General features: G+C 51.0%; 1 protein-coding gene across 1 annotated transcript in view; it reads left to right on the top strand.

The window, feature by feature from the left end:
• The window catches only part of HYDIN (HYDIN axonemal central pair apparatus protein), a 121,722-nt gene that overhangs the window by 39,952 nt on the left and 53,834 nt on the right, over positions 1–27,936 (top strand). The window contains exons 12-22 of the mRNA XM_035543765.1: positions 3,160–3,227; positions 6,197–6,432; positions 7,861–7,961; positions 8,798–8,933; positions 9,376–9,540; positions 12,253–12,405; positions 20,116–20,354; positions 22,174–22,429; positions 24,193–24,336; positions 25,973–26,116; positions 26,665–26,978. Coding sequence (XP_035399658.1) covers positions 3,160–3,227; positions 6,197–6,432; positions 7,861–7,961; positions 8,798–8,933; positions 9,376–9,540; positions 12,253–12,405; positions 20,116–20,354; positions 22,174–22,429; positions 24,193–24,336; positions 25,973–26,116; positions 26,665–26,978 — 1,956 coding nt within the window. The remainder of the gene's footprint in view (positions 1–3,159; positions 3,228–6,196; positions 6,433–7,860; positions 7,962–8,797; positions 8,934–9,375; positions 9,541–12,252; positions 12,406–20,115; positions 20,355–22,173; positions 22,430–24,192; positions 24,337–25,972; positions 26,117–26,664; positions 26,979–27,936) is intronic.

The raw sequence follows: 27,936 nt of genomic DNA on the forward strand, positions 1-27,936 counted from the left end.
CTGGGGGCTCAGTGTGGGGATGCTGGGGTCCAATTACTAGCCTGGAATCCTGCAGTAGTTTGCCAGAAGTGTCATTGTCTGCAAGAGGGACGGCTGTGCCTCCCGTGCTGTCAGCACCCCCCTTTAACCAAAAGCCTTGGGTCCCTCTGGGAAACAGCTTCTCATGGTTGAGCCAGGAGCACTGTAACTTCTCCAGGACCAAGAATTTGGTGTCGGGTTCTTCTGTGGCCCCTTGGCACAGAAGCGAGGGTGTGAGCACAGGCAAGTAGGGTTTTGGAGATAGCTGAAGTGATTTTGCAGCCAGAAGCAGTGTTTTTAAAACCCTGCGTTAATAATCCATACAAAACAGGGAGCTGCAGCCTCAACATCATGTCTAATGATGATGTGTTGGGACAAGAACTCCTCCTGGCTCTGGTACCTCCTTTCTGCAGCCAGGGAAGTGCTGATGTGACAGACAGGGAGCTCTGCAGCAAGTATGGGGACTTGGGCAGCATCCCTCGGGCTGGTGCCATTACAGGAGATAAGCCCACCAAGCAAAACCAGGGGAAATAAATAGCAGAGGCAAAGCTAACTTCTTGGGACCAGAGCACCATATTTCAACCAGACCTTCCCATGGGCTGGTGGGATGTTGTGATGGAGGCAGGAAAGCTGATGGTGGGTGCTCAGGAGCTTTGGGCTGGCTCTGCCTACTGGGCAGCTGTTGGGAGGCACCAGAGCACTGGGGCAAGGCGTGGAGAAATGAACACAGCCTGCAGTCATTTTTACCAAAGGAAAGGGAAAATAGGTGAAAAAGAGCAAGAAGATTATGACTTTGCAAGAGAGAGGTGAGTAGGTCTGTTGACCTCCGGTAGAGAAACAATTATGTTGGCTTTGTGTTTGGAGGAAAAGATATGCTTTTTTTGGAAATCAAGAGGGAACATTTCACAATCAAATAATTTATTCTCCTCTGTCCCTCCCCCCAAATTGGTCATGGGATGTTATTGCATAAGCAGCTTTCTCCTTGAGCAAGGGCAGGTTTTGCTTGTGAAGATGTGCTTATCACAGCTGCTGTACAGGTTTTCTTGTCTCATGCCCACTCTGCTCTGCTATGGCCGTGCTCCTGAAGGAGGTGGCTGTCTGTGGGATTGGTCTCTTCTGTTTTCCCCCAGCTGCATGAAATGGTTCTGGTTTCTCCACTGATGCTCTGCCTCCCAGAGCTGCAGTCCCAGTGCCAGCACTTTTTCCCTTTTTGTGGTCCCTCCCTGCCCTGTTCTGCTAGCACAGCCCTAAGCTCAGTGCAGACTACGCTGCTCAGTGAAGGAGGATTGCTCTTCCTTTTTTTTTTTTTTTCCTTCCCCATCCTTTTACTCCTCCGTCCTGGATGATGGCTCCTTCGCAACCCCTCTGATGTTACCCCAGCCCCCCTGTCTGCTCCTGCCCTGCTGTCCCTCAGCAGGAGCTCCTGGTGCACCCTACTCCTCCCTTGAGGTGGCATCTGCCTCTTGATTTCCCTTGTTTCAAGGACCCCCACCCAGCCCTTATCCTTCATTCTCCAGCCCCACAGCTCCCACTGCTTGTTTGCAGACTCCTGTGAGATGTCCACCCAGCAGCTCAATCTGAGCATCTTGCTTCAGGAGGCTTTGTGCACCGACTTTAGTCCTCCATGGAGAAAACTTCCCAGTTCTCGGAGGAGATCTGGCTGGTAGGACACAGGGCTGTGAAGGAGGGAGCAGGGATGAGAGCTCACGTGGTTCCTGTCCCACCTCCTGTTATCCTTCCTGCTCTGCAGAGTCCCTGCTCTCCCTGCACACGTGCGTTAAGTAATGCTGCTGAAAGACCAAGCTGTTGCCAAAACCACTGCTTTTCTCCCCAGTTCTTGCTCACTGTACAGTTACCAGCTGTTGTGTACAGAGCTCAGGCAGTCAGGCAGGTGTAGCCTGAGCCTGGCAGGGCTCTGCTCTGGCAGTGTCCGCTGCGATACCCCATTTGGAGGTAGTTTTCCATCATCTCCAGGCAAGGAATGTGATGGGAAGCACGTCTGCTCCCTTTGCGTTGTTCAGAGTGAGCTGCGTGGGCTTGCGAGGTTAGGGCTGATCACACGAGGTCCCCGGGGAGGGAATTGATCAGCAGTGGGAGTTTGTGAACTGGCTGCTTCTCAGGAACTGATGGGGTTTTGCAAATCGAGAATTGCACTGGACTGAAACTCCTGAAAGATAGTTCTTCTGTGTGCTTCCTGACTGCATAATCAGAAGATGCCTAAACCACAGATTATTTTTTCTTCTGCTGGGACACCAACCTTATGGGGTCCTGAATGCTCGTTTCTTTGGTGTTCAGAGGATGGTGGAAACAGGGCTGTAGGGATGAAGGCAGGTCCCTCCTGCAGGGTGCTGGGGTCCGTTCGTCTGCAGAACAGGCACGAAGGTAGGCCTGTGGATAAAACTAGAGGGCACTATTTGCTGTGGCCCCAGATTTAACTAACAGGCAGAGCTGGTGATGATTGGCATCAGCCACTAAGTAAAGTAATGTATGTTGTGCAGCTCCAGATACTGATTTCAGCAGATGTTGGTGAGTTTGGGAATTTGGAGCACAGCTGCTCAATCTGTGGAGGGGCAAGGAGGTGTGCTGGGTTTGGGATGCCCACGTTTGGTGGTTCAAGATGTGCTGCTTGTGATGCTGCTGGTTCACTGGTGACAAGCTGATGATTTTGTCCATGGTGTAGAGCTGTTGCTCTTCTGGTGCTGCTCAATGAGTGCTCGGGGCTCCCCTGGTCTCAAAATCCTCCACTGTGTGATCAAGGTCCTCTGAGAAAATGATGTTTGTATGCTCCATGGGAACACCAGTTCCAGCTAGGAAATGCCAAAGCAGGGAACCTGCAGCTGGGAAGGCTGGTTACAGTAATTCTGCTTTTGTGTGGGCACCTCTGAGTTCTCGTGTTGCAGATGGGGAAACTGAGGCACGGGGCCATCACTCATTTAGTGTCCTTTGTCCAGCCAGCAGTGACTTGGGATCATACCTGGCCTGGTGCCCTAAGCTAAAGCAGCTGCTGGTAGCCCTGCTTTGGCTGCCTCTGGCCCACATGGGTGCCACGCTGAGCACACGGGTGCACGGCGATGGAGCCGAGCTCCTTGCCCTCCTCCTTCACCACCCCAACTCCTCCTCTGCCTGCCTTTATCCCCGCAGGGGCTGTGTCATCGGACCGACCTTTCACTTCGATGTACCCTCCCTCCGCTTCGGTGACGTCCCCTTTGGTGAGTGCACCCTGGGGGTCTGTGAGGTAGGAGGTGGGAGAGATACCAAAACAGAGCGTGCTGGCACAGGAGTGTCTGCTGGGTTCGTGGCAGCCTTTGAGGTGCTAAAACCAGGGCTGCTGGCTTCCTAGGCAGTATTGTGCCATTAATACTGCACACACAGTCATGGGAAAAAGCTCCTGAGCTGAAGCATGGATGCACTGGGGCATGTGAGAGCCAATTTCTAGCCTAAGTGCCCCAAAGGAATAAGAGGCTCTGGATGCCTATAAGAGTTTAGGGTGAAGAGTGAGGGTTAAATGACTGGAGTTTCCCATTGGTTCGCTCTCTGCATCACGGAGATTGGGGAACAAAATCATGGTGGGAACTGGCACTGAGCAGAGTTTGTCCTTCATTGCTATTTTGAGCAAATGAAAGCCATGGTGAGGTCAAATAGAAACGAAGGAATCGAAAGCTGCTGCTTTACAGTGTCCCTCAAGCCTGTTTAACCTGAAGCTCCTAGTCGTTGGCAGCAGAACGACCGCGAAGGGCCGTGCTGCGGGAGGGCCCAGGGGATGGGAGCACCGGAGAAGGGCGTTAAACCGTGTGCCAGCCTGTCGTGCTCCAGAGCCAAGCGCTGTGCGGGCACCCCGTTACCAGGTGCTGGGTATGGCACCAGGCACCGATGTCGCCAGAGGTGCAGGATCCTGCTCCTCATCTGGCGGTGCCTGCGGCTGTGCGTCTGGAGCATCCCCATTGAGATGCAGATTCTGATTTCTCCATCTCGGTCTCACAAAAGGCTTTTTTGCTGCGATGATCTGAAGTTGAAATGTGAAATCAATCGTGGATTGATTGAAGGGCCATTATCATTCTGTGCCCAGGATGCCTCTGTGTTTTCATGCTGTTCGTGGACTTTTAAAGAAAACTCATTACCTTCTCTGAGCTGCTTCCTCCTTTCTCTCCATCACCACTTTTCACTTCTTTGTTTCCTTTTGACCAAATAAAACAAGAAACACGCCTGGCAGAAATACGGTTACATAACACAAGATTCACCCAATGCAATCTGATTTCATTAACAAGGCCTTCTCAGCCAAATAAGGCAGCTTTTGTGGATTGTGACTTCTTTCAACCATGTTAATGATGGTCTGCGTGTGGCAGCTTCGGGATTCTGCGAAGTCTGTGTTGGTCCTTGTGCACCTCCTGCCCCACTGCTAGGCTGCTGGGTTAGCTGCTTGGCACTGCTGGGCATGGAGAAGCTGCCTGCCCTGCCTGCACCCCATTTCCCTCCCCAGCCAGATGCAAACGATGCTTGGAAAGCAGCCAAGCCAGCATCTGCTCCAGAGCAGCAGGGAAGAGGGCTGTGGGCTGCTGTCCTGTCTCTGAACAACACCCCCCGGATGTGCAGGTGGTGGAAAGCCAGCCTCCAAGACACGGGTGTCAACCTCTGCAGGGAGCAATCGAAGCCAGCGTGGGTGCGATGTCCCCATTTGTTAGGAAAGGCAAAGCACGTTTCCTGCTGATTTCTAAGCCCCCTGTAAAGTGGGCTCTGAGGTGTCATGCACCCCAAAATAGGAGACCCTTTAACAGGAGCCTCCAGATGGACATGGGTGCTCTGTGTGGTCTGTGTTATATTTTTCCAGCCCGGCATGTACCCAAGGGGCACCAAAGATGTCTCTTGGTGTCTGTGCTCCCACCCAGCCCTGTATAAGTACGGTTAGATCCCTGTCTTAGAGGAACAGCAGCAACTTCTTGACCAGCTCAAGGTTGAAAGCAGGGCTTCAGGTCAGCCTCAGGATCTGAAAATCCATGGTTGGGGTGAAATTACCCTGCCTCAGCCCAGACCACAGGCATTTGACAGTGAGCAGGAGGCAGCTGCATCTGAGGAAGCAATCAAAGCTGGGAGCTGGAGGCTGACCTCGGTGAGGTGGAGAACAGTGAAGGGGGATCAGGAAGCAGGGGAGACACGGCAGAGGTCTGTAAAAAGGCTAGGTGAGAGCACGGGGGTGGGAATGCAGCTTTCAACTCAAAGTTTCTGCTAGCAGGTGCAGAACCTGCTTTTTATGGGTGATTTTTGTCAGTACAGGTAATCCAACTGTGATGGGATCAGGGGTCGAGAAAAGGTCCGAGGCTCCAGCTGAGCTAGCTTTCCTAGGTGTTACGCTGACGATCATCAGCCTCAGTTGATGATGAGAAGGAAGCACTGAAGGAGTGTTGCACTCACAGCGATTAACCAGAGGAGCCGTGCTGCTGTCCTGCAGGCTGGGATGCTGGCAGAAAAGGAGATGCAGCAATGAGCATTATATATGCAGGGACTGCAATAGGCAGCAGCGTGACAGCGTGGGGAGAACCACTTGGCAGAAGGTGTAGTTTCCAGTAACAGGAAGACTTTCACATCCTGGATCTTGCTGAACACAAGTGATTTACTTGTAATTAAGTTGACTGGACTTTCGTCACAAACTTGTGGTAGTAGGGTCACAAGAAACCGCATTAAAGAGTGCTTTGCATAGTGCTGTAGTTCCCAATTTCATCCTTCCTTTCTTTTACTGTAGATGCTCTTCAATGGCAACACACTGCTTTTACATACTGAAAATCTTGGGATGTTTCATGGGTTTAAGATAGTATTCAGCCTGAGCATGAATGGCAGAACTTGAATTTTGTTGATTGAGTTTTCAGAATAGATAAATCCATTACGGTCTGTCTGGATGTACTCTCATAAATGATAAGTGACTGGTGCTGGTTTGGGGGCAAAGGACAGAGCTCCTTGTGGTTAGAGAAAAGGAAAACCTCTGGTGATCAGCAGCGCTGGGAGCAAGCTGTGCCGGGGGTCAGCGTGATAGGAGAGCGAAGGTTAACTCCTCGCTTAGCTTCTCAAGTAGCCATCATACAGATTTGTCAAAAAGCTGCATTCCAAACCCAGGCTTTTGTTACAGGATATTCATGCTGGGAACCATGGGATATCAGGGGCATATGTCTGTGTTTGTGTCGTTTCGTAGGCTTTCCTCGCACCTTGTTGTGTCGCCTCAGTAACACCTCCCTGGTGCCCATGACATTCAACCTCCGCATTCCGGGAGATGGCTCTGGAGCCCCCAGCGTGACCAGTTTTGTCCAGATGTCGGACAACACCCATCTCTCCTGGAGGAAGGGAGCCCACGGTGATCTCAGGCCGAGCGAATTTACCATAACTCCCTGCAGAGGAACCATCCGCTCCCAGGGACTGCTGGATGTCCAGGTACGTCACGGGTCCGGCTGTCTGTGTGTGTTTCAGCAGGTGGAGGTAAAGTTTCTCTGGTTCCAAGAGGGCTTCAGCATCGCTGGCATCTGGGCTACTGGGGTGTTTTTGAAGGGGCACCAGCTTACCTCCAAAATCCCAAGTTTACACACCATATGGTCAAGAGCAGAAGCCATCCGTGTATGTCTTTGTGAGCGATTTCTCTGATTTAAAGTGGGCAGAGGAAGAGCGAGGTGGCTGTTGGAGAGATGTCATTGCATAAAAGAGCTTTGTTTTCATCTTAGCTTTGTTTCCCCGCTCCTGTCGAGCAGAAGGAGCTGTATTGACTGCTCTGGTCTCTAATGGGGAGAGGAAAAATTCTGGCAGCCCTGAACTGTCCAGCATCTGCTGGGCCACACTTTCCCCTTGGAAGGCTGAACTCCTGCTGTTAAAGCCAACAGATTTCCTCTGGATTTATGCTATTGTAGCTGAGATTTAAAGTTAATGGAATAATTTTTGTACAGTGGTGAGTAGAGGAGGAAGAGCTTTAGTCGACTTGTGTTCTAATTTAGTTTGTGGGTGCCCTGATAACTGCAAGGTGTATTTAACAGCTCAGACATCATCAGAAGATGTGTTATTCCTAGAAACAGTGTTCCAGCATAAAATGAGAGCAAAATCCTCCCTTTCCTTATTGTGGAACAGAGGACCCCGAAGGGCTCGGGCAGGCCAGCACACTGGTGGCTTTAGTGTCACTTTGCTCCATGCCATGGTGTCCCAGGCTGCAGACAGCAGTTCCCAGGGTGCTGGGGCATGGAGACCTGCAGGAGGGATGGGTGCTGCAGCTGGTGGACCACGAGGATGGGATGGCCCTGCAGATACTGCCTCCAGCAAGACCCCTGTGCAACAGAGAGTGGGGTCTGTTCTTTAAGGTATTATACCCCAAACAGACCAAAGCAGCGGGATCTTTCTTACTGGCTGGTGGTAGAAGCTATAGGAGAAGCCAGGCAGGTAGGACCGTTGTCTCTGTTGCGTGTGCCATGCAGAAGGCAGCAGTAGGGGAGATGGGGAACATCCATGCTCCAGTGGCAAGGCTCATCCTTGCATCACACCCAGAGCCTGTATGGGATTAATTTTCCACTGCGCTTTTTATTCCAGGTGGTGTTTCTTGACCTGTGGGTTGTTAAAAACTGGATCACTTTTGTTAAAGAGAATTTCTTGGAAGGGAGCTTTATTGTTCCTCCATTCCCTTGCCCCTTTGGTCCCCATTAATCTGCAGTGAAATGCTTCCTGGAGCAGGAACATCTATAGCTCCTCGGTGGAGTTTTAGACAGCCTGGGCTGGTAGAGCATCCTTCAGCAATGTTCTCTCCCACCCACTGACCCCAGCTTTTCTCACACATGGGCGATGGCTCTGGGGAGTCACTGAGTGTCTGCTGTTCTCTTCTGCCAGGTCACGCTGTGCTCCAACACCGTGAGACAGTACGAGCTGGCCCTGGTGGTGGACGTGGATGGTGTCGGCAAGGAGGTGTTGGCACTCCTCCTCACAGCCAGGTGTCGTGCCTTTCTGCCAGCTCATCCTCTGCCCTGGGGCTTCCACCACCTCTGCGCTGCCTCGCACACAGCCTGCTCGCTCTGGCCCTGCTCAAGAAGCACAGTTTAATGAGCACGTTCTGCCCAGCTGGATGCAGAGTTAAATCAGCTATGAGAACAGCAGGGCTTTGAGAGTGTCACAGGTCAAAAAGAACCTGTGTTCAATGAACAGGCATGGCCTGAGTGTTTTCCTAGAGGGAATGGTAATTACAGTCATGATTTGCCTGGTTTCTGGTGCTTGAGGTGCAATAAGTTTGCAAAGAGCCACCTTGTTTCTGCCTGTGAGGGGAGGGTGGGCTTGTGCTGGGTGGTGACCCAAAGGCTCTGTTCTTCCCATTTGGCACTCAGCGAGCTGCCTGCCGAGCTGGTGCCCAGTTCAGCTGATGAAGGCACAGGCAGAGGGGAAAGGGGCTCCTGGTGCAGCTGGTGAGAGGAGAATGGGGGCAAGATAGGGAAGGAAGTTGTCCTTGGTGTGAAGCATGAGTGCAGTTTTCTTCGCTTTCCTCTGGTTCTGCTGACCATTAATTAATGTTTGAAGCCCAAAGTTGATCTTGTTGCAGCCAGACTCAATCCCGCTGTGCTGCAGTAGGTGTCAGCTGAATTACGAGAGGGGTGTGGTTAACTCTGTCCATCTAATTACCTGAAAGTTCCTGACAGACGGAATGATGTTATCTTCGTAAGCCTTTTAGGATGACATCTGCAGCAACAGCCAGCTGAATGCTGCAGTATGGGAGCAGCAGTTTTAACCACAGGTCCTGGTACAAATTCCACCTTCTCTTGGTCATCTCTTTGCCCAGGTGCGTTGTTCCTCTGCTGCGAGTGCTCAACCCCGTGGTGAAGTTCGGGCGGTGCTTTCTGAAGCACCCCTACCAGCAGGTCCTCACCCTTGTGAACGACAGCGATGTTCCTGGCTGCTACGGGCTCCTCCCGCAGGTCCGGCCTCACGTCCTCCTCCTCGTGACCTTATCCAGGGGGTTGCTCAGAGTAGGAACCTACCTGGGGATAATGGACAGCAAGATGCATCCAGATCCTTTTTTTTTTTTTTTTTTTTTTTTCCTAAGCAACACGTATGCTAGGGTTTAGGAAGCAATTCTGGTCTTTGGGGTGCTTTTGCGCAGGAGGATTTAGGGAGTCACAAAGCCCTGCTTGCAAGGGATGCAGCAGCTGGGTGCCTTCAACAGGAGCTGTTTCCCCACACCTGGTGCTGGACCCCTCGGGATGCTAAGCACATACACATCCTGCATCTCGTTTTGTGCCTTTTAGTTTTCTCCTAGGGGGTTGTCAGCTCCTTGACATTTACCACAGTGACAATTTACGTGGTTTTAGCTTCTCTCCAAGGTCATTCTGAAGTTGTGTTCGTCTATGTCCGCCGCAGGAGCACAAGGAGAGCGCTGCCGTGTGGTACTCCAGCCCAGCGCCCTGTGGGATCATCCAGCCCCGCAGCTCGGTGCAGGTCCCGGTGGTGCTGGCAGCCCAGGTGACAGGGGAGCAGTGCACAGCTGCTGAGGTGGCGGTGTTTGGGAGAAAAGGAGCCCCGCTGGTGAGTCCCAGTGTCCCTTCTGTCCGCGCGGCTCATCCTGCTAGAGTGCCATGTGTGTGTGGGATTCCTAATTCTGGGGATTCTTCCTGGGCAAACAAGAGCTGGAGTGATGATGATTGGGGTGGCAGGAATCCAGATGTCCTTGCTCAGAATGTCTCTTGGCGCTCAGATTGGTACGGCAGCCTGGGAAGCCAGGCTGGGTAGGGGAGAACGTGGGCAGGGGCCGGATCCTGCCGTATGCTGAGAGTTGCTTGCTTTTTCTGGAAGCAAAGGAGGTGCCAGGAACTCCACATCGCACCCACCCATGACTGGTAACTGGCCCAGTCCCACACCAGGGCAGTCCCTGGTCAGTCCCTGGTCTCTCTCTGCTGTCAGAGGAACGCCGACTGCTGCCTCACTGGGAGGTTCGCTGCAGAGCAGCCCTGGCCCTGCTACAGCAAAGGGCATTCAAGAAAGCAGGCTGGAGTGCAGTTCTGAGCAAAGCTGGGCTTAAGCTTCTCAGAAAACCATGTTTGAGAAGTACCCATTATACTTCTTTGCCAAAGCCCCGGCCAGAGAGACACAAGTGTCTGCACAGCTTGCATCTGCAGCACAGAGACCTTTTTCTACCAAGCTTGGAAATGGATGAGGCAAAGCATTCCTGGGCTAACACCTTCAAAAATACATTGTCCATAGTCATGCATACACAGCAACAGCAACAATGACAGCAAAACGTAGGCAAGAAAATCTTATGCAGTGTCCTGGCTTCATCTAGAACAAATTAAGTTAATTAAACTTTAATTGAAAGTGATTTTAACTTTTCAGTAGCTCTGCTAAAATGTCTTGTCATCCCTCTGAGCATGAAGTAGGATGTCAGAGAATTGCTGGGAACCTTAAGCTTTCTGTAACAGAAAGGGAGGTTGACATTTTGAAAGCTGTTCGAGGGATTTGGGCTTTCATTAAAATGAATGGAAGTGATGCTGCTAAATCCCCCGTACGCCGCTGAACAGCTCAGCCCAGGGTTTTGTGGGGTTGAACGCAAACCAGGCAGGTGAATCTTGCAACAAAGCTGAAGTTTGGCAAAACAGTTGCTCATAAATGTAAGGCTCAGATCCTTAAAGGTGAGGGTTTCTCCCTGCTAGAATAACCCAGTGGTTTAGCTGTTAGTTTGTTTTTTAACTACTTGTACCAGTGGCGTTTTCCTATCATATCATTCAAATCTGACCTCAGTTGAGTCACCGCCGTGTGTTCCAATAAAACCAAACAGGAGCTTGCTCCTGCCTTAGGTTTGCCTTCTGGTGCTGATCCCAACTTCTGCCAAGACTTTAGGGGAAACCTGCGGATCCTTCACCTACACAATGCAGTGTCTCCGTAGGGCTGTTGCCTGGTGTTTTGTTTGGGATTGCGCATCTGCCTGACACTTGGGACCTTGCCTCCAACACTGCTGAAAGAGGACTTTCTTGCCTCTTCCAATAAATCTGTAGATGAAGCTTTTTTTTTTTTTTTTTTTTTTTTTTATACCCTTTATTGGTGAGGACATATGATAGTACACACTAATGAAGACAAGCAGGTTTCCAGGTGGCCTGGGCACCCTCCAGCTGTTGTTCTGCTCGTCTCCAAAGGGTTGTGCCCTGCCTTTGCTGCTCCTGCACTGTGGTCAGCTGGAGGCATGGCTCTTCCCTGTGCCTCCTGCTTCCTGGGAGCTGTGGGCAGCATCGCCCAGAGTGCAGCGCTCTGCTCTGCCGGGGGGTGAAAGCCCCACCATATCCTACGAGTTCAGCTCCTTATTTCTGGGGAATCAGCCTCAGCACTTGATTTTGGCTCGTACTTGCATGCAGCAGCGTCTTGTCAAGAGAAGAGCACTTGCGGACGCTGCTCCTTCTGGCAGAGTTGGAGGAGTGATTCTGGCAGCTGCCAATGCTATTTCCTGCTGTCAGACATCAGTACGGGTCATACATAATGGAAAAAGGGTTTTGTGGTCAAATCCAACTCTGTGCCCTCCAGTGGATCGTACAGCATCTTGTCAGGGTTGGAGCGGGGCATATTCAGGTCTTGTTGGGGTGTTTGGGCCTGGTGAAAGCCACCAGGGCTGGATAAATTCTCATGGTTTTAATGATGCAAGGAGGGGATTTAGTAAAGGGGTCTGCATTTCTCCCCTGATGGTCTGCACTGCTTCTGCAACAAAACTTTGGGGTCACAGACTGGTAAAGGAGAAAAACACTGAATGATGTAATTGATAGTTGACTGTTATTCTTATAGTGTTGGTTGCCTTCGAGTTGTGTTTTTGTGTATTCCTAACTTTGGAGAGCCTGCTTTGCTTCTGATGTGTGCTGGTTTTCACAGGCGTAGCTCTGACTTTCATGGAGCTCCTATCCAAGCCACAGCAGGAGTCAGCAAGGGTGGTTTTGGGCAAAATTGAGCAATAAAAGGGGTGTGAGTGAGTGCAGGGCAGCAGAAGGAAAGCCAGCAGTGAGCAGGAGGTGTGGGTGCAAGCATGAAAAAAGCAAGCAAGGGAAGCTGGGTTTCTGCACCCCCGATGAAGGGAGCTTGTGTCTTTCAGGTGGGATCACCCCATACCCCACACTTGCTGCAGGTCTTTTGTATCGGTGTTACAACACTAAAAGCTTCAATCAGCCATAATTATCCCTCAGTCTAGGTGTATCCAGAGCGCTGTCTAATCTTTTTAACCTTTCCCTGTTTTTTGGGGTCTTTTCTACATGCCTCCTGGAGCAGAAAATCCATTTAGTGAGCACCGGAGAAGGCCCAGTAGTCTACGTGCATCCGAGTAAGATAAATTTTGGCAATATCCAAGTTCTGCAAGATGCTACCCGAATTCTCAACCTCTCCAATCAGGCGGTCATCCCTGCATCGTTCTGGGCAGTGATGGTAAGTGCTTTGTGAGGCTGTTTTCCAGCGACTGGTCCGTAGCAGCTTGGGACTTGGTGTTATACACATTTCCATGTCATCATCTCAAAGAGAAAGGAAAATATTCCATGATCATGCAGCAAGAGGGCTTCTGGCTCTGTGTGGTTTTAGCTGGGGACTTCCTGGGAAAGTGGAGGATTTGCATAGATATGAGCAGACATGAGCCCAGATCATTTCCACAAATTCTGTTTATTGTGTGAAAAAGCACGGGCTCAGCCTCCTGGGATGCGTGAGGGGCTGAATTTCCCTCTTGGGGCTTTTCCAGCTGCCTCACTCCAGTTTCTGTGCCCAGGTGGATGAATGTAAAGTGGGGAATTCCCAGAGCATTTTGTCTGGATCCACAATGAAAATTTGTTTTCCATTGCAAACAGCCAAACACCCTTGGATGGGTGGTGCTTATTTATAAATGATAGGGGGTTTTTTTTGCCTTTTTTTTTTTACATGATGTGATGTCATTGCTTGTACCTGTGGCTGCTGTCCCAGTGCAATGCCTGCCTTCCCTCCCTGGGCAAACCAGTGGGGCTTGCAGGGAATTTCTGCCTCCCAGTGCCCTTATTTATGGCACCGGATGGTAAATCCCCTCAATCTGCAAGCATTGTGGCTAACTGATAAATAGAACAATAAAGTAGGTCAGGCTGGTGGTTGGCCCTGATGATCTTGAAGGTCTTTTCCAATCTCAGTGACTCTGATGAATGAAGGTGGTGCAGGGGTGGTCTTCCCTTGTGATGAAGACGGGGGCTCTGGTGCAGTGGAGCCCCCAGGGACCTGCTCCATCCCTTTAGAGCAGGCGTGCGAGGTGTACTCGAGCCTCTCTTGCCCTCAGCAGCTGCCTTGGTGCTGTTTTGCTGCCTCCATTGGAGTTTTGCCCTTTGGTGCTGCTCCTAATGGGAAGAAGAGAGGACTGAATGGTTGGGGAGCTAAAATTGGAGATGTGCTGGGGTGCCGGGGTGCTCTGTGTGTGTTTGTCTGAGAGCAGAGTGGGCTGCGGCTGTCCCCTGGCTGGTGGGTGACTGGAGCATCCATCATTTCCTAGAAGTCTCGTGTTCCCCGAGATGCCAAAGCTGCTGCGTGGATTTCCTGCTCAGAGACTGCAGCAGGACAGAGCTGTCATTTCCCTGCCTCCCATCCAATGGCTAATCTTGAAGCTGCGGCTATTTGCACAGAGGCTCATAGATCACAGTCCCCACTTGAAAGAAAGAGCTATCGATTGAGATTTTCACAGCAGCAATGTTACAGCACACAAACAGGCACCTCAACAAACTGAATGAGATTAAATTAAGCGGCAGCAACAGAGAAGGCATCAAGCAAGTGTCTTGTTGCAGATAGTCTGACTGTGATGTAAGGGATTTCTGGGTGTACCCCTGGTGCATGGGGTACCTTCCCTGCACCTATCTCCACTTCCCTCTGCTGGATGCTGGGGGCAGCCCTGAGCATCTCTGGCACTGGTGCGTGTCTGTCCTGAAACCACCGCTGATGTCCTGGCGGAACCAGGCGGCCTTCACGAGTCCTGTCCCTGCTTTGGGGTCAGCCTTCAAACAGCTTGCTCCGGGAGGTCAGGGCTCCTGCTGCCAGGTGCTGAGAGCTTTGCAACCTCCCTGTGCAGAGATGCTGGGTTCCTGCACGAGCAGAGATGTTGGCACCGTCCCTGCGCTTTGGGACATTGCAGACATGGCCTGGCCTGCTGAAGATACCCCTTTGGGGGAGGATTTGCCTTTAGCTTCGGTAAACGACAGGACAAAGAGGAGCTTTTTGAGCTTAACTGGGGGCTGGTGTGACCTGCAGAAAGAGGTGTCTGCTTTTCCTCGCTGCTGCTGTCATCTTTTCTCATTTCCTTAAGCATGGTGTGATTTTTGCCATATCGACAAGCACAAAGCATTCGTATCAATTGATGGGAGTGCACACTCTCCCCGCAGAAAGGCAGGGATGTGGCAGGAAAAAGCATTCATCTTAGATCACTTCCTACTTGTTCTTCATCTGTCGCTCTGCCTTCCTGAGGGATTATTGTTCCATCGTCAGCGAAGGCACCTCCTGGCATCACAGAAGGTGGCTGCACATCACGTCTGGGTGATCAGAAAGGAAAAGACAGGCTTGGTGTGAAATCTTTGTTAATCAGCGGCTGCTTTCTTCTCCCGCTAGGACCACCGTGCTGGTTTTGAGATGTGCTACCAGAGGGTGGGGAATGGGGGTCTCCTGGTGCCTTGTAGTTAGGGAGGAGGGAGAAAACCCTTCTTGGGATTTCCCCCGGTACTGGTGGTACTCTGCTTCCTGGTTTGGACCCCAGTTTGGGGTCCTTACCCTTAGTTCACAGCCTTGCACTGCGGATGCTGGAGGTTGCTGTGCCTCAGGGTGCCCCAGGCCCTGTCCCTGCCACCACTGTTAATGCCACTCCAGCCACACTTGTGCCTCATCATGCTTTGGGGCCGTCTGATGAGCAGGTCAGGAGCATCCTCTGAAGGAGACGCTGGTGAGCAGGTCCCTTCCCATGCTCCTGGAGACGAGCTGCTACGGGATTCAGCTGCAGCTGATGCTGTAGCTACAGCAAAGGTGCTCTGTTCTGTCTCCTCCCTGGTGTTCACTGGGGCAAAAATCACTGCTTTGAAACGTGTGAAGGTCCTGGTCAAATTCGGTGTAAGCAAGGAGAACGTGCAGTTCCCATTCACACGCTTGCTTCTCTCCTCATTAGTGCAGGATTTTGTTTCATTTACGAATTTCTGGCCTATTATCTCAAGCTTTTGCTGCAATTCCCTGTAATAAAGAAACAGCCATATGGAGAGACAGCACAACGCGGAGATAAACGTACAAACAGCACTGATAAACGGCTGCTGCTTCGGCGCTTCTGTCACTGCTTCTGGCTGGCAGGGACTTTGTAGTGCGGGCTGCAGGGCGGGAGGTCTTTGGGGAGCATCAGCATCACCCACAGCTCCCTCCAACTGCTCCCGCTGCAGTCGGAGCAGACTTGAGTTGGCAAGAGGGTTGCTTTTAAATGTACTGTAAATTGGATTTTTTTTTGTTTGTTTTTCCCCAAGCATCTGCATAATTATCCGTCCCATCAGTGCTTGCTCACAGCAAGGCACACGCAGACAGAGCCGTGCCCTTCAGATGCGAGCAGGCAGAGATAGCTGTGATGCTATTTGGAAATGAGTGTTTAAATAACTTCCTAGGGCACGGGCAGCACTGGCTGAGTGGCCTCTTCCAAGGTGAGCAGAGGTTTTAAAGACGAGATGCATAGGTTTAACTCTTTCCAGAGCTGTCCCACCAGAGCCTCATGCTCTTAAAGCTTACCTTTAGACACAAACCTTTGGTCTGGATTTTAAAGGCAGCATTTTGCTAGTACAGTGCTACCAGCTCCTACCTGGGTTGGGATCTGGTCTTGCTGAAGCAGAAGGAATGAATTCCTTGCAGCAGACCATGCTGGAAACACAGCATCGGTCATGGACATGGGTTATGGCCAGGGTCTTCCAGCCTCATGCTGGCCGTTGGTGGCACCAAAGCCTTCTGCATCCTTCCCAGGCATGGGTTGTGCAGGATTAGGCTACAGGCACACAGCTTCTAGAAAGCAGAGCAGAGGTTTGGAGGAGACTTTAGGAAAGGTGCCTAAAACCTGGTCCCGGGGAGGAGTTCTTATTGCATCAGTGTCTGACATGAATTCATGCCCTTTCAAAATTGCTGTATTTCAGTAAACAAATAAATTGTTATTCTGCTCATCTAGGGAAACCGAACTCACAGTATTCTGCTGCTCTCATTGGCCAACCAAATTAAAGAGTAGAAGAAGTCTTCAGGGCAATTTTGCTCCTAGAAGCAAGAGTGACTCAGCCGCGTGCTTTTCCCAAAGGAAGGCAGAAAGGGCTTGGTTATTAAATGTTCTGCTTGGCAGCAACCAGCCGAGCTGTGTCTGTGTCCTGGCTGGCGAACCCCATTGCTCGGAGCGCTGCTGGGGAGAGCTATGGTCAGGGGACACAGATGGCGACGAGCTTCGTTAGCTCGCTCAGCAGTTTGCGATGAGCTGGACCGAGCATGACAAATTAGGCTCCATTGTCGGTGGCAGCAAGTTCCACGCATCAGTTTGGAATTATTATTATTATTTTTTCCGGCACTAGAGGCTCTGCCTTTTTGTGGCCAGAGTGTGGGCTCTGCTGCAAGCCCAGCTCACCTCTTGGTGCGAAGCCAAGCACGGCCAAGGCAGACACAAGGGACCAGGACCTGGGTGACCTAACAGGGACACAGCCTGTGCTTCTCATCTCTTCTGGGAATTCTTCTCCCATTGCTTTCTCCCAGTCCCCTCCTTCCAGCAAGCAAAGCGCGTTGCCGCAGCACAGCCGTATGGAGCTGTGGCACTGGAAGTGCTCTCTGATCTGAGGTGGCATGGTGGTTTCTTCCACCTTCTTTTTCCCTTGGTGTTCTTGAGAAGATCCTTTTGAGCCAGCAGTAGCTGTTGTGCAGCATCGTTTCTGGCTACCTTACCTATTACCTACTCAACCCTGAGTTCCCAGAGATGCTGTTTCGGTGTTCCTCTTTATACACCTGTAGCCAGAAGACAAAATTGATGTTTTCTTGACTGTTCCCCTGTCTGGCTGAGATCCCAGATAAAACACCAGCCGTGTCCCTGCTCAGTTGGCTGGCCCTATAAAAAAAAAAAAAAAAAAAAATGCTTGGTGAATGGGATGCTCCTGCAGGACTGTCCTGGAGCTGCTCATCTGCTCATGGCACTCATGGTTCTTTAGCAGGAATTTTTATCTCCCAGACTCAGATTCTCAATTCTGCCTCTGGGATAAGGTCCTAAGGTGTCCCCTGGGACTGCTAAACCACCTGGGGCAAAGCTCTGTGTGCAGCTGATGTGGAACGGGGTTTTTCCCCGTCACGTGCAGCCTCTGCAAGGTGTGGTGGGTCAGCCTGACAGGCTGGGAACACTCTACAACCAATTTTGGCAGCTCTTACTCGCGATGGAAATCTGTCCTGCAAGAAGGCAATGATCCCAGCGTTCAACTTCTTGATTAAACGATTGATCCCAACCCTTGCCTAGCACTCAGGGACTCTGCTGTCTGATAATGCAAGCTTCTACAGGGACAAAAATAGCCACCGCGTTTGTCTATTCAGTGCCTTACAGCAATTGCATCATTTTCCAGAGGACTCAGGGATAAGCAAGAACTAGGAATGCTATCAGAAGTCAGGTCTTAGTCTCCAGAGTGGCTTTTTTTTTTTTTTATAGTTGGACTATGTGGCACCAATCACACCGAGCTCCAAGAGATTTCTGGTCTCGGGGACAGCCCCGACCAGCGTGGGCAGGGGCTGCACCAAAAACCTGCATGAGGCTGGCCCACCCGAGCCTTTTGGTCCTGGCAGGCTCCTGGCCAGCGATGCTCTGTGCTGCCTCTCGGACCCACGCCAAGCGTAACCGAGGGAATGGAGACACCACAAATCCTCATGCGGAGTCAGCTGCTGGGCTGCCAGGGCACGGTGGGTCTGCGCTGGGTCACCCTGGGAAATTCCGAGTCTGGCTCCCTCCAGACGGCCTATCATTATTCCTCAGTGATGGTTTCTTGGGCCCAATTTACTGCCCGGCTGGTTGCCAAGCTTTGATGAATTAGCTTTGTCAGATAGCAGACTTGCAGATTCACCTCTGGAGCAGAGCTATCAGGTCTCCTTTTCAAGCGAGCTACCCTATGTCAGCATGAATCAGAGGAAAAGCTGTACATTAATGTCAAGGAAAAGCTAACACCCACTGGCGTGCTCCAAATGTGTTCTCTGGCTGATTGGCTGATTGCAGTGTGGTGGATCCCTCCAAGGCTAGTGACCTAGGACAAAAGGAGCGGGTTGGGGGGATCCAACCCATGCGAGGTCCATCTTCTCTTGTCCACTGGCCTGGGCTGTGTGTTATCACTGGCTGGGATAAGGAGCCTCTGAGATGCAAATTAATTCAAGGCTGAGTTTTTGGTGGGGTTTCAGGAGGTCCGGTAACCGTAGTGTCTCTGGGCAAGCAGGCTGAGCTCTGTGGACAGGTTTTACTATGTTTGTCATCTTCCAAGCTAGCTAACCACCCTGCAGCAGACTGGTTTTCCAGCACTGCTACTCTGCATCCAAGACCAAGGAAACCTCAGTGGGTATATAAGAGTTATTCCCCAACGGAGCAGCAGGTCCCACACCTCATAGAATAAATTGTGGATAATAATGAAAGGGAAAGAGCAGGAGTACAAATAAATAAATAGTGTTGGATAGCTGCTTGCCCTGCCCTCCATGGAGAAGCAGGGCCTCAGTGACTGTGCTGACGACCTTCCTCCATGCCATTCTCATCTCTTTTTTTTTTCTGTTTTTTTGTTTAAGACTTTCTCTTGCAGCTCCAGATAACAAATTAAATGGAGCTGAGTTCATTAAATTTGCCAGTGCCTGGAATAACTCACTGCCTTCGGCACGCTCCACCCTGGGCCCTCCTGGGCAGACCCGACCTGCTCTCCATGCAGGGTGCATCGTAGCTGGGGCACCCGCAGACCCTGCTGGGACCCTGGGTGCCCAGCAAGTTATTGATTCCCTGGCCTCCAGCTAGTCTTACCCTCATTGTTAGCAAAGGTCTTCTGGGGCTATTTAAAATGTTTTCTGTGACTTTGAAGCACTGCTTGGGTTTTCTGATGCTATTCTCTTGCTAGAGCTCTGTGCCACCAGCCTGATGAAACTCAGACTAATTTCACTTGGATTGTCAAGCCTACAAGCACGTCCTTGCTTTTCAAAAAAATTAAAAATACAAAAATAATAATAAAAAACCTCTTCTCTTACACAATACTGCAATGTTTTGGGTGAGCAGTTAGTGCCAGTCATCCCAAACATGGCACCAAACTGTGGGATGTGTACCATTAACACCACGACGTCTGCTTTGAAGCAGCACGTGCACTTCCTAGAACATTTGGTGCTGGCCAGGGGACACTGTATGCGTTTCTCTTGTCTGCTGCTACCTTCTTCCCTGTGAATGTGGTTTTAGATGGGCTGAGGTCCAGCACCCCTACTGTCCCATCAACAGAGGAAGGTCCATGAGAAGCCAGAGGAGGTGAATGCTTGGGAAGCCCTGGCTATGCCCACAAGGCACATGTTTGCAAATTGCTTTCCACTTATTTCTTAATTGTCTTACTACAAATGGTTACAGCTGAGTTTTTGTCACCAGGGCACCTTGCTGCAGCTGGCAGTCAGTGGGATATGGGTGCTTCAGTCCTTCGGGTGCTGTTGAGAGACATTGCCCAGCTCTTAGGAAAGAAGGCTTTGGTGTCGGGGCTTTGCTCAGCAGGTTTTATGGTATTATTCTTTGGGCTCCCGGCTGTCAGGGGATTTGGGCGGTTCTAGCTTCCCCTGTCCTCAGGTCTCTGTGGAAACTCAGCCACCAGTGCCATGAAGCTGGGAGAAATAAAGTAGCTTCCCTGGGTGTGCTCTCCAAAAGAGACTGGAGGGGGAAGAAAATGAAAATCCCTTGGGTTGGGCAAAGTTGGGTCAGTGAAGTGAGTCTGCTACCGGACAGGTAAAGTACAGGTTGCATAAGCTCCTGCATACTTGCCGTTTCCAGACCCTATAGCTTAGATTTTGTGAAATTAAGCCTCCATGCTTTTTACCCTTGTATTTTTTGGTCCTCCCTCTGCCTGCACTCCACAAGGCTCCACAGCTTCTACCATAACATGGCACTTGTTTCTCTTGCAGGCTGGCAAGGGCTCGCGCTGGAGGATCGAACCCAGCCGAGGCGTGATCCCTGCTGGGACCGAGGTGTCCGTGACCATCATCGCCAACCTGGACGACACCGAGAAATTCAAGGACGAGGTGAAGCTCTGCATAGAGAACAGCAACACCTACGTGATCCCTGTCCAGGCGGTGGGCACTGGCACCACCATCATCACCGACAAACCCTTCGCGCCAGCGCTTACCCTGGGGCCGCACTTCAGGTAGGGACTGGGCAGGGCCGGGCCTTCAGGCTGAGCCTCCCACCCTGCTTGGGGCCTGGCCGCCATTTTGTTGCCATAGGAGGTGCAGGAATCCATGTGGAAACGCTTTATGGCCATTTGAAGGGCATTAAGCACTCACTATCAAAAGCCACTGCCGTGAAACCAGTTGCTACATTGTCAGTGAATTGCCCTGAGTTATAACGCATTTATTTCCTCACTTAAGATGTGGAGCAAACCAGCAGGTCCCAGAAGCCTCTGGCTGAAAAATGCCCCATTACCAGCATAAACATGTTTCCCTTTGCAATAGCGTTGCTTGCTTTTCCGCTCACTGTGGAGCATCGTTTCACAGCAGCGGAAAACCTGGCGGTAGCTTGTTAGCAGCTCCTTGACGAAATTAATGACGCTGTTTTATTTCCCCTCAGCCCAGGAGCGCTGGAGGAGCAACAGAATTTGTCGTTGCCCTCAATCATCCCCCCAACCCCATTGTGTCCTCCTGCTTCCCCTCTGGGCTTCTCATTATTAGATGTACTCTTTCCTTGTTTCTCCTGCCTGGTGTGTTTTTTTGTTTGTTTTGTTGTTGCCTTTTTTGTTGTTTTATTGTTGTTTGTTTTTGTTTGTGATGGTGGTTTTTTTTTTTTGCTGTCTACTCCATCAAAGCAGCAGCAGCTCAAGGCACAGGCTGGAGGCTGGGTAGAGGCATGTCCCCTGGGCATGGCAGACCCTTTCCAGACTGGCAAGAGAGCAAACGTCCTGTGTCTGGGCAGGATAAATCAGGAGCACTAATGAGGAGGGCTTAGCTCAAAGGAAGGGGTCTGTGTCTGACAACAGGGGAGGAAGGCAGGTCTTCCCTAGGTGCTCCTCACCTGCCTTGTGGTGGGCACCTCTTGGGCTGTGGGGCCCAGCAGCTTGCTGAGCTGGGCTTCCACAGAGCCACCTGGGACTGCTCCAAGTTCTCCTCTCTTGCTGTCCACCAGATAAAATGGCTCATGCAGAGTTCTTGTGCATCAAACACTTCCTAGTAGTCTATACCAAAGGCAAGTTTGCGCTACACCATCACTTCTGCGTTTGTGTTTAGCTGCTTAGTGTAGACGTGTGTTTTGTAAGCTGCACGTTCTGTACCTCTCAAAGATGGTTAGCATTCCAGGAACCGTTCATTTCCTGGCCAGGCTGAGATTTATAGAGGGTAGAATAATTACTCCAGCCTAGCCTGTAGTTAGTGTTTTCTCACGTGAAGGAATCAATTTCCATTGAACATTCATTTTGTCTTATATCTAGCTCTAGTTAGTCATCCCCTGATGTCGCTCAGCTACCTCAGCAGCCAGAGCTGGTCTTGCTGCTGTGTTCATACTGGGGAAACTTCCATTGATCCTGCGTCCCCACCACACGTTTATCTTCCTGAAGCACAGCACCAGCCACGCTGTTCAGGCACAGGATGGTGATGTGCTGTGGGCAGCGAGGGTTGGCTGCTCCCTAAGCACGGAAGCATGTGGGGAAATTATTCCAAGCGTCAAGCACAAAAGGCTGGTGATGCTCTGACTGCAGGGCAGACAGACAGCTTGCCCCCAGCATCCCCCCCAGTGGCCAAGATGTTCCTTGTGAAGCTGTTCCTTGCAAACAGAGCAGCTGCTGGATGCTGATAAACTTGGGGGCAAGCAAGATTTGGCTTCTGCTGTAGCTCTGAGCAAGGTCGACCTTTTCAGAGGTGGCTTTACTGCTGAAGGTGCAGTTAAGGAAATGGCACCAGGGTGCTGGTGCTGGGTGACTGCTGGGAAATTTCAGGGTTTTTTTTTTACACTTTCCACCCTTTCTTCTCTTCCAGCCTGGGTCCCTGCTGTTACCACTTCAAGATAACAAACAAGGGAAGGCGAACCCATCAGCTCTACTGGACGACAGAAGGTTTTGCCCCGTTTCGCCAGCGTGATCGTCTCCCTGTTGTTGGCAACTCCAAGGGCAAAAACTCCTCCCAAAGACCCCAGCCCGCATCTCCTGTGTTCAAGCTTCGACCGCTGAGGATGGAGCTGATGCCAGGCAGGACCATGGAGATGATGCTGGAAGGCTCCTCCAGCACTCCAAAGGTGAGGTCAAGCCCTTTCCACCAGGTCACAACCACAGGGTCGTCTTCAGACACTTGCCTGAGAAAATGAGCAATTGCTTTCAAGAACTGTTTTAACATCACAAGTTACCATGGCAGCACCAGTTGATTTCCTTGCTGGCCACAATCAGTTGCTAAGGCTTTTCTTGTTTCTATAGCTACCATAAACCCATCTTGCTGATACCAAAATATGGACTGAAGAAAGTGCTGCTTCAGTGGGCAGATGACAGGTTATAAGGTGTCACAAGCTGGGACAGAAAGGAAGCGTAGAGAAAGGAGTTAGGCTCTGAGAAATTAGGAATGCAGGCAGAAAGTAAATTAAAAAAAAAAAAAGGTAATATGTCTGGGGAAAGCATCTAAAACACCTGTGGAGGGAGGGAGTGTCTGGGAGCAGCATCATTTTTCCTTTCTACATGTATACAGGCAGAAGGCTTGTCTAGCACTGAGTCCTGGAGGAGAAAAATGGACACAGTACATATCAGCTCTAATGATCATACAGGGACGTTCTACACGTGGGAAACTGTTCCCAGAGATCATTAGAATTGACAGCTTGGGCTTTTGTCAATATTTCCATACCAGCTGGTCCCAGTGTCCCCAGGGCAGCCAGGGCGAGCAGTGAGCCTATGCACCCTTGGGTCACAGCTCGGAGGGGGATGTTTCAGTGGGATCACTGCACGTCCCCCCCAGTACCAGCAGTGAAAGGTGTTTCAGAGGGTTGCCTCAGTGGCAGGTGGAGGAAGACTGGGTAATTCACACAGCTGGCTGATGGGACTCTCCAGGTATGTCCCTATGAAGTTTGGAGCTCAAGGGTTTTGCTGGGGAGATGGAAAAGGTAACAGAAAAGAAATAAAAAGATCGGGGCATTGGAGAGGATGTCTTGCTTGGAAAGCTGGAAGGGGATCTGTGAGCTTAGCTAGGGCTACATGGGGCTGACACCAAGCCCCTGGAAGGGGGCTGTCACCTTCCTTGTGCCTGGAGAGCTTGATGCTCTTCAGGTGGGCCAGGAGCCCAGCTCCCTGTGTTAGGCAGCTCCTCTGGAGGCTGCAGGCTCCAAGGAGGAGTTGGGCCAGGGGGTTGAAAAGGGGGGACAAGGGGGAGATTTGAGGAAGTGATACCATGAGAAACCAGGAGAAATCAGAATGTAAGAGCATTTGGTTTGGGCAGGGGGCTTCCACCCGAGGCATGAGACATCTCATTCCTGGGGTCATTTCTTTTAAAATCAGATGTGGGAGACAGTGCATTCCTAGGAACATGATCCCCTTTTCACCTGAAGGCAGGACAGCCGTTGGGGTTTTTTCTGTGCATCCTTTCCACTAAGCTTTGGAGGGAATGTTTGGTGGCATTGGGCCCTCTTATCCCCTGTTTCTCTTAATACAGTTATTTTTGTAATGACATCCCACAGTTTGTTGTAAGGGTTACGCTTAGCAATGAGGCACATCAAAGTGGTGATCATTTGGGGTGTTAATTACCATGACTGCAGACAGCACATGGCCTGCAAGCGCATTTTGTGGATGTTGGGGTGTGGCATTATGGATACTTGAGTGCTGAATAAAGAGGACGCAGCATAAAGAGCAAGGGGAGCTATTGAGGAGACCAGCGACTGCATCTGTATGGCAGTAACATGGCCAAGGTCCCATGGCAAGGTGTGTCCCCAGGCTGTGAAATCCTTCATGCCCATGGCTGGGTGGCTGACAAACGCAGTGCCCTGCTCGTGCCCACCGGGTGATGCGTGACTCTCGTGTGCAGGTGGTGACAGAGCGGCTGCTGTGCCACGCCATCATAGGGAGCAAGGCAGGGAAGGCACAGATAATGCAGGTGGACGTCACATGCGAGTTCGTGGCTCCTGTCCTGCAGATCTCCTCCAGGGAAATCACTTTCCGCGTGGAGAAGGTAAGTCTCTGGATTGCGTCCTGGCGTTTATTGGTGCAGCTGATGGCTGAAAGCCAGTTGTGAAGTCCAAGCACGCACACACCCAGAAGAAGGTAAACACCTCCTCCAACCCACAGGGCTCTTACTATTGATTTGAGTAGGACCAAGCTTTTGCTGTTAACACCAAGATCATTACTTCAGTTCCCCTAGGGTCAGGACAGGCTCGCTAGGGCAGAGGGTGAGACAATGGGACCATGACAGCAGCACAGGCAGTGTGTGGGTTGTGGAGGGCAGAGCCCTGCAGCAGTGTGATGCTCTGCCCCTCCTCACCCCTCGTGGGGCATTTTTGTAGAGTTGTGGAGGGTGGTTTTAGAAACAGGACCTTCATTTCCTCACCCGTGTACAACTGGGATTTTGGCTTCTCCACAGAGGCTCTCTCATGGCCGCTTTTAGAGGGATACCAGTGTCTGTATTCAGTGTAAAGGGAGGGTTTTGAAGGTCCTCCAAGGCACCCTGAACATTGATTCTGCGGGGAAGCTGAGAAAACTGAGACTCCTGTCAACAGCTCAGGCTGATGAGGAAAAACTCACGGTCTCGTCTCTCTTCTGCCTTCTTAGCTGTTGGTAGGGATGCTAGCTCTTTGCATTTCCCCATCCTCACCTTGTTCAAAGGACCTGCAGACGTCCTTCAGCTGCAGTGACGAGAACGCAAGGCAGCTGCCCTTTGGTCTCTGGATGCTGCCTCCTGCATCATCTTTCCCTCTCCCCCAAGGTGTCTGAAAAAGAAAATACTTCATTATTTAGCTTCTGTGTTCTCAGTTTTCCCTGGCTTCCAGAGTAGAGCAGCTCGGATTTAACAGGAAGCTTTCTGGTCCTTCCTGCTGCCTGCCTGCACTGTGCTTGTTGCCGTGCTCTCCCATTTATCGCGTGCTATGACACTGCAGATGTTTGATATCAATGCATGTAGAATTTGTTTCCCAAACACTGCCTAGTTTGTCTAAACCATACAGGAAGCCCAGGGAAATACATGAACAGGAAGAAATGGGTTAGGCTGGAGCTCTGCTTTAAGGCTACAGGCAGCTTGTCATTAACAGGGGCAACAGAAGGCACGCTGCAACCCAACTGCTGTGCAACCTGTATGTGCAAGCAGATGTTTAAACTTAACCTTAGGGTGCTGCAGTCTCTCCACTCCAGGTTAAATCCTGCTTGCTGTTCTCCTCTGATGAACCTCACTCTTTTTTATGAGGCTACTTGAGCCAAGAAGGTTGTAAGAAATTATTGTATGTGAGTGGAAATGCATCTTGTGCCATTTGGCCCAAGGGAGGATGCAAAACTGGAGAGGAACAACCTGAATTGGGTTTCTGTTTTGACCTTATTGACGCATCTGCCTCCCCAGGGTCCTGTTCCCTCCTCTGTACATGAGGCAATGATGTCTCCCAGTCCCCCAGGGGATCCCGTGGCTTCTAAACATGAAAAGCATTTGAGGTACTTTGAGAAAAGCCTTCTAGAAGGGTTTTCTCAAAGTGCAAAGTGGCAAACTTTTCTTAAGAACAGCAAGTAGAGGTGTATGCATTTTGGGGGTTGAAAAACATGAAATGCAACAGAAAGGGAAGGAGGTCCATGGCCTTCAGGTTTTTCCCGTTTGTTGTCTCCTGTAGCAACCCAAGGATGTCCTAACTCTTCAGTACAAGCCTCTTCATTTAAAAAACATCTCCTCCCTGCCGCTCAGCTTCGTCTTGCTCTTGGATCAGCCCTTCCTGATCTGCGATGCAGAGCAGCAGCCCCTCTCAGTGGGTGTTCAGGTGAGGAACTGGGAGCCTGGTGCCAGTGGTCCTCTGGTAGAGAAGCTCACTCCTTAGAGCCAGCAGTGGTCTGGCCTGAACTAGAGTAGATGTGAAATGAGCTGCTGAAGGAAATGACTTTTCTGAGCATGAAACATTTGTTCTTGTAAGTAAATTCATGTTTTCCCTTTCTGCTGCGAGCCTGAGGCTGCAGTGCCATTGCATGTGGGCTGAGTGTGAGGGTAAAGTTCTTCAAGAGTCAGGGCCGGAGGGCTGGCAGAGTGCTGGTGTGGTTGTGTCTCTAGCATACAGCCTTTGCAGGTCCAGAATTCAGTAGACTGATGCTTATTACCCTCATATTGACACAGAGAGCAGAAACGTAAGCCTGAGATGGTCTCGGACGAGTGTTTGTGGTGTGTGTGGTCAGACACATGCTGTGAAGAAAAAGAGGGAGCTCACGCTGGCATCACATGTAGGGCATCGTGCCTTTGCCTGTTTCATGCCATCAGACCTTGGAACTTTATGAACTTCATCACGCTGCTGATTAATATCTCTTTATCTCCTTGCAGCCGATGAAGCTGGGGATAGGGGAGGAACTTCACCTCTCCATCAGATTTGACCCTGCTTACAAAGAGGACTTGAATATCCGCGTAGCAGAGAAGGCTCTGAAAATACGGTTTCTCGAGCACCCCCACGAGGAGCAGGTTACTGTTCGGGGAGAGGTCTACTTCCCAAACCTCCATATCCAGACCATGGCCCTGGACTTTGGCTGCATCTTGAATGACACCGAAGACATGCGTTACGTCGAGATGACCAACTGCAGCCCGCTTCTTGTGCGGTACCACTGGGCCTTCCTGACAGGCAGCCACATGAGCCAGATGAGGTACGTGCCACTTTGCCCTCTCCTCGAAGCTCTTCTTCCTGGGGGCCTGTCCGTGCTCTGCAAAGCCCAAGGTTGTTTGCCTGGGATCTGACAAATTACTTTCAATTCTCCCATCTGGAAATAACACCTGCCAGCTGTGGTCAGGGTAGATGCTCAGGGAAGAGATGACCTCTGCCAGCTTGAAGCTGGGAAGGACAGAAAGTTCTCCAGCCAACCCGGGGCTATAAAACACCTCCAGCATAGCCCATAGAATCTAGTTGTCTTATCACTGAAGCTACAAAGTCACACATTGGCTCAGGCACTCAAAAATAGTTAGCAGGTGTATAAGATGACCTCTCTTCCCTCCCTGCCAACCCTATTTGTTGTCTTGCCCTACAAGCCCGCATAGGCACAGCCACCAGTGGTGTGCTGCTGCCCCAGCCTCTCACTGCTGCTTTGCTGCTGCCGCCGTACTGGTTCTGCTGGGAAAAAAAAAAGGTTTCTCCAACCCTCTTGGCCTGAGGCAAGCACCACCTCGGTGAAGTGTGTTTTGATCTATTAAACTCCATTCACAAAACAACTCTTTGGGGCTGTTTTACAGCAAAACAGCAGGTTCTGCTGCGGCTTTTAGGTGCAGCTGCAGAGGTTGGTGGGAGCTCTCTCCTGATCATCCCCGGGGAGCAGGGCTATCCAGAGCTGGGCTGCAGCTGCCAAGCCCAGCAGCGATCTTGCAGTCGCGCTGGAGCATGTCTGTAACGTTTCTAGCCATTCTTCCCACTGCGGCCTCTCTGCATAGTACAAAAGTGGACAGTTTTAATTACGGTAGCAAATGGTTTTTCCATAATGCCCTAGGAAACCTAGCAAGGTTAACCACCATGCGTTGAAGTGCTGCTCTTCCAAATAATACACACCATCGGTGAGCAGTCATGTTTGGGGAACTGGGGTCGGGCTCAGAGGAGGAGACCTGCTGGGGGCTGGA

Source organism: Cygnus atratus, chromosome 12 (assembly GCF_013377495.2).
Source record: "Cygnus atratus isolate AKBS03 ecotype Queensland, Australia chromosome 12, CAtr_DNAZoo_HiC_assembly, whole genome shotgun sequence".
NCBI lineage: Eukaryota > Metazoa > Chordata > Aves > Anseriformes > Anatidae > Cygnus > Cygnus atratus.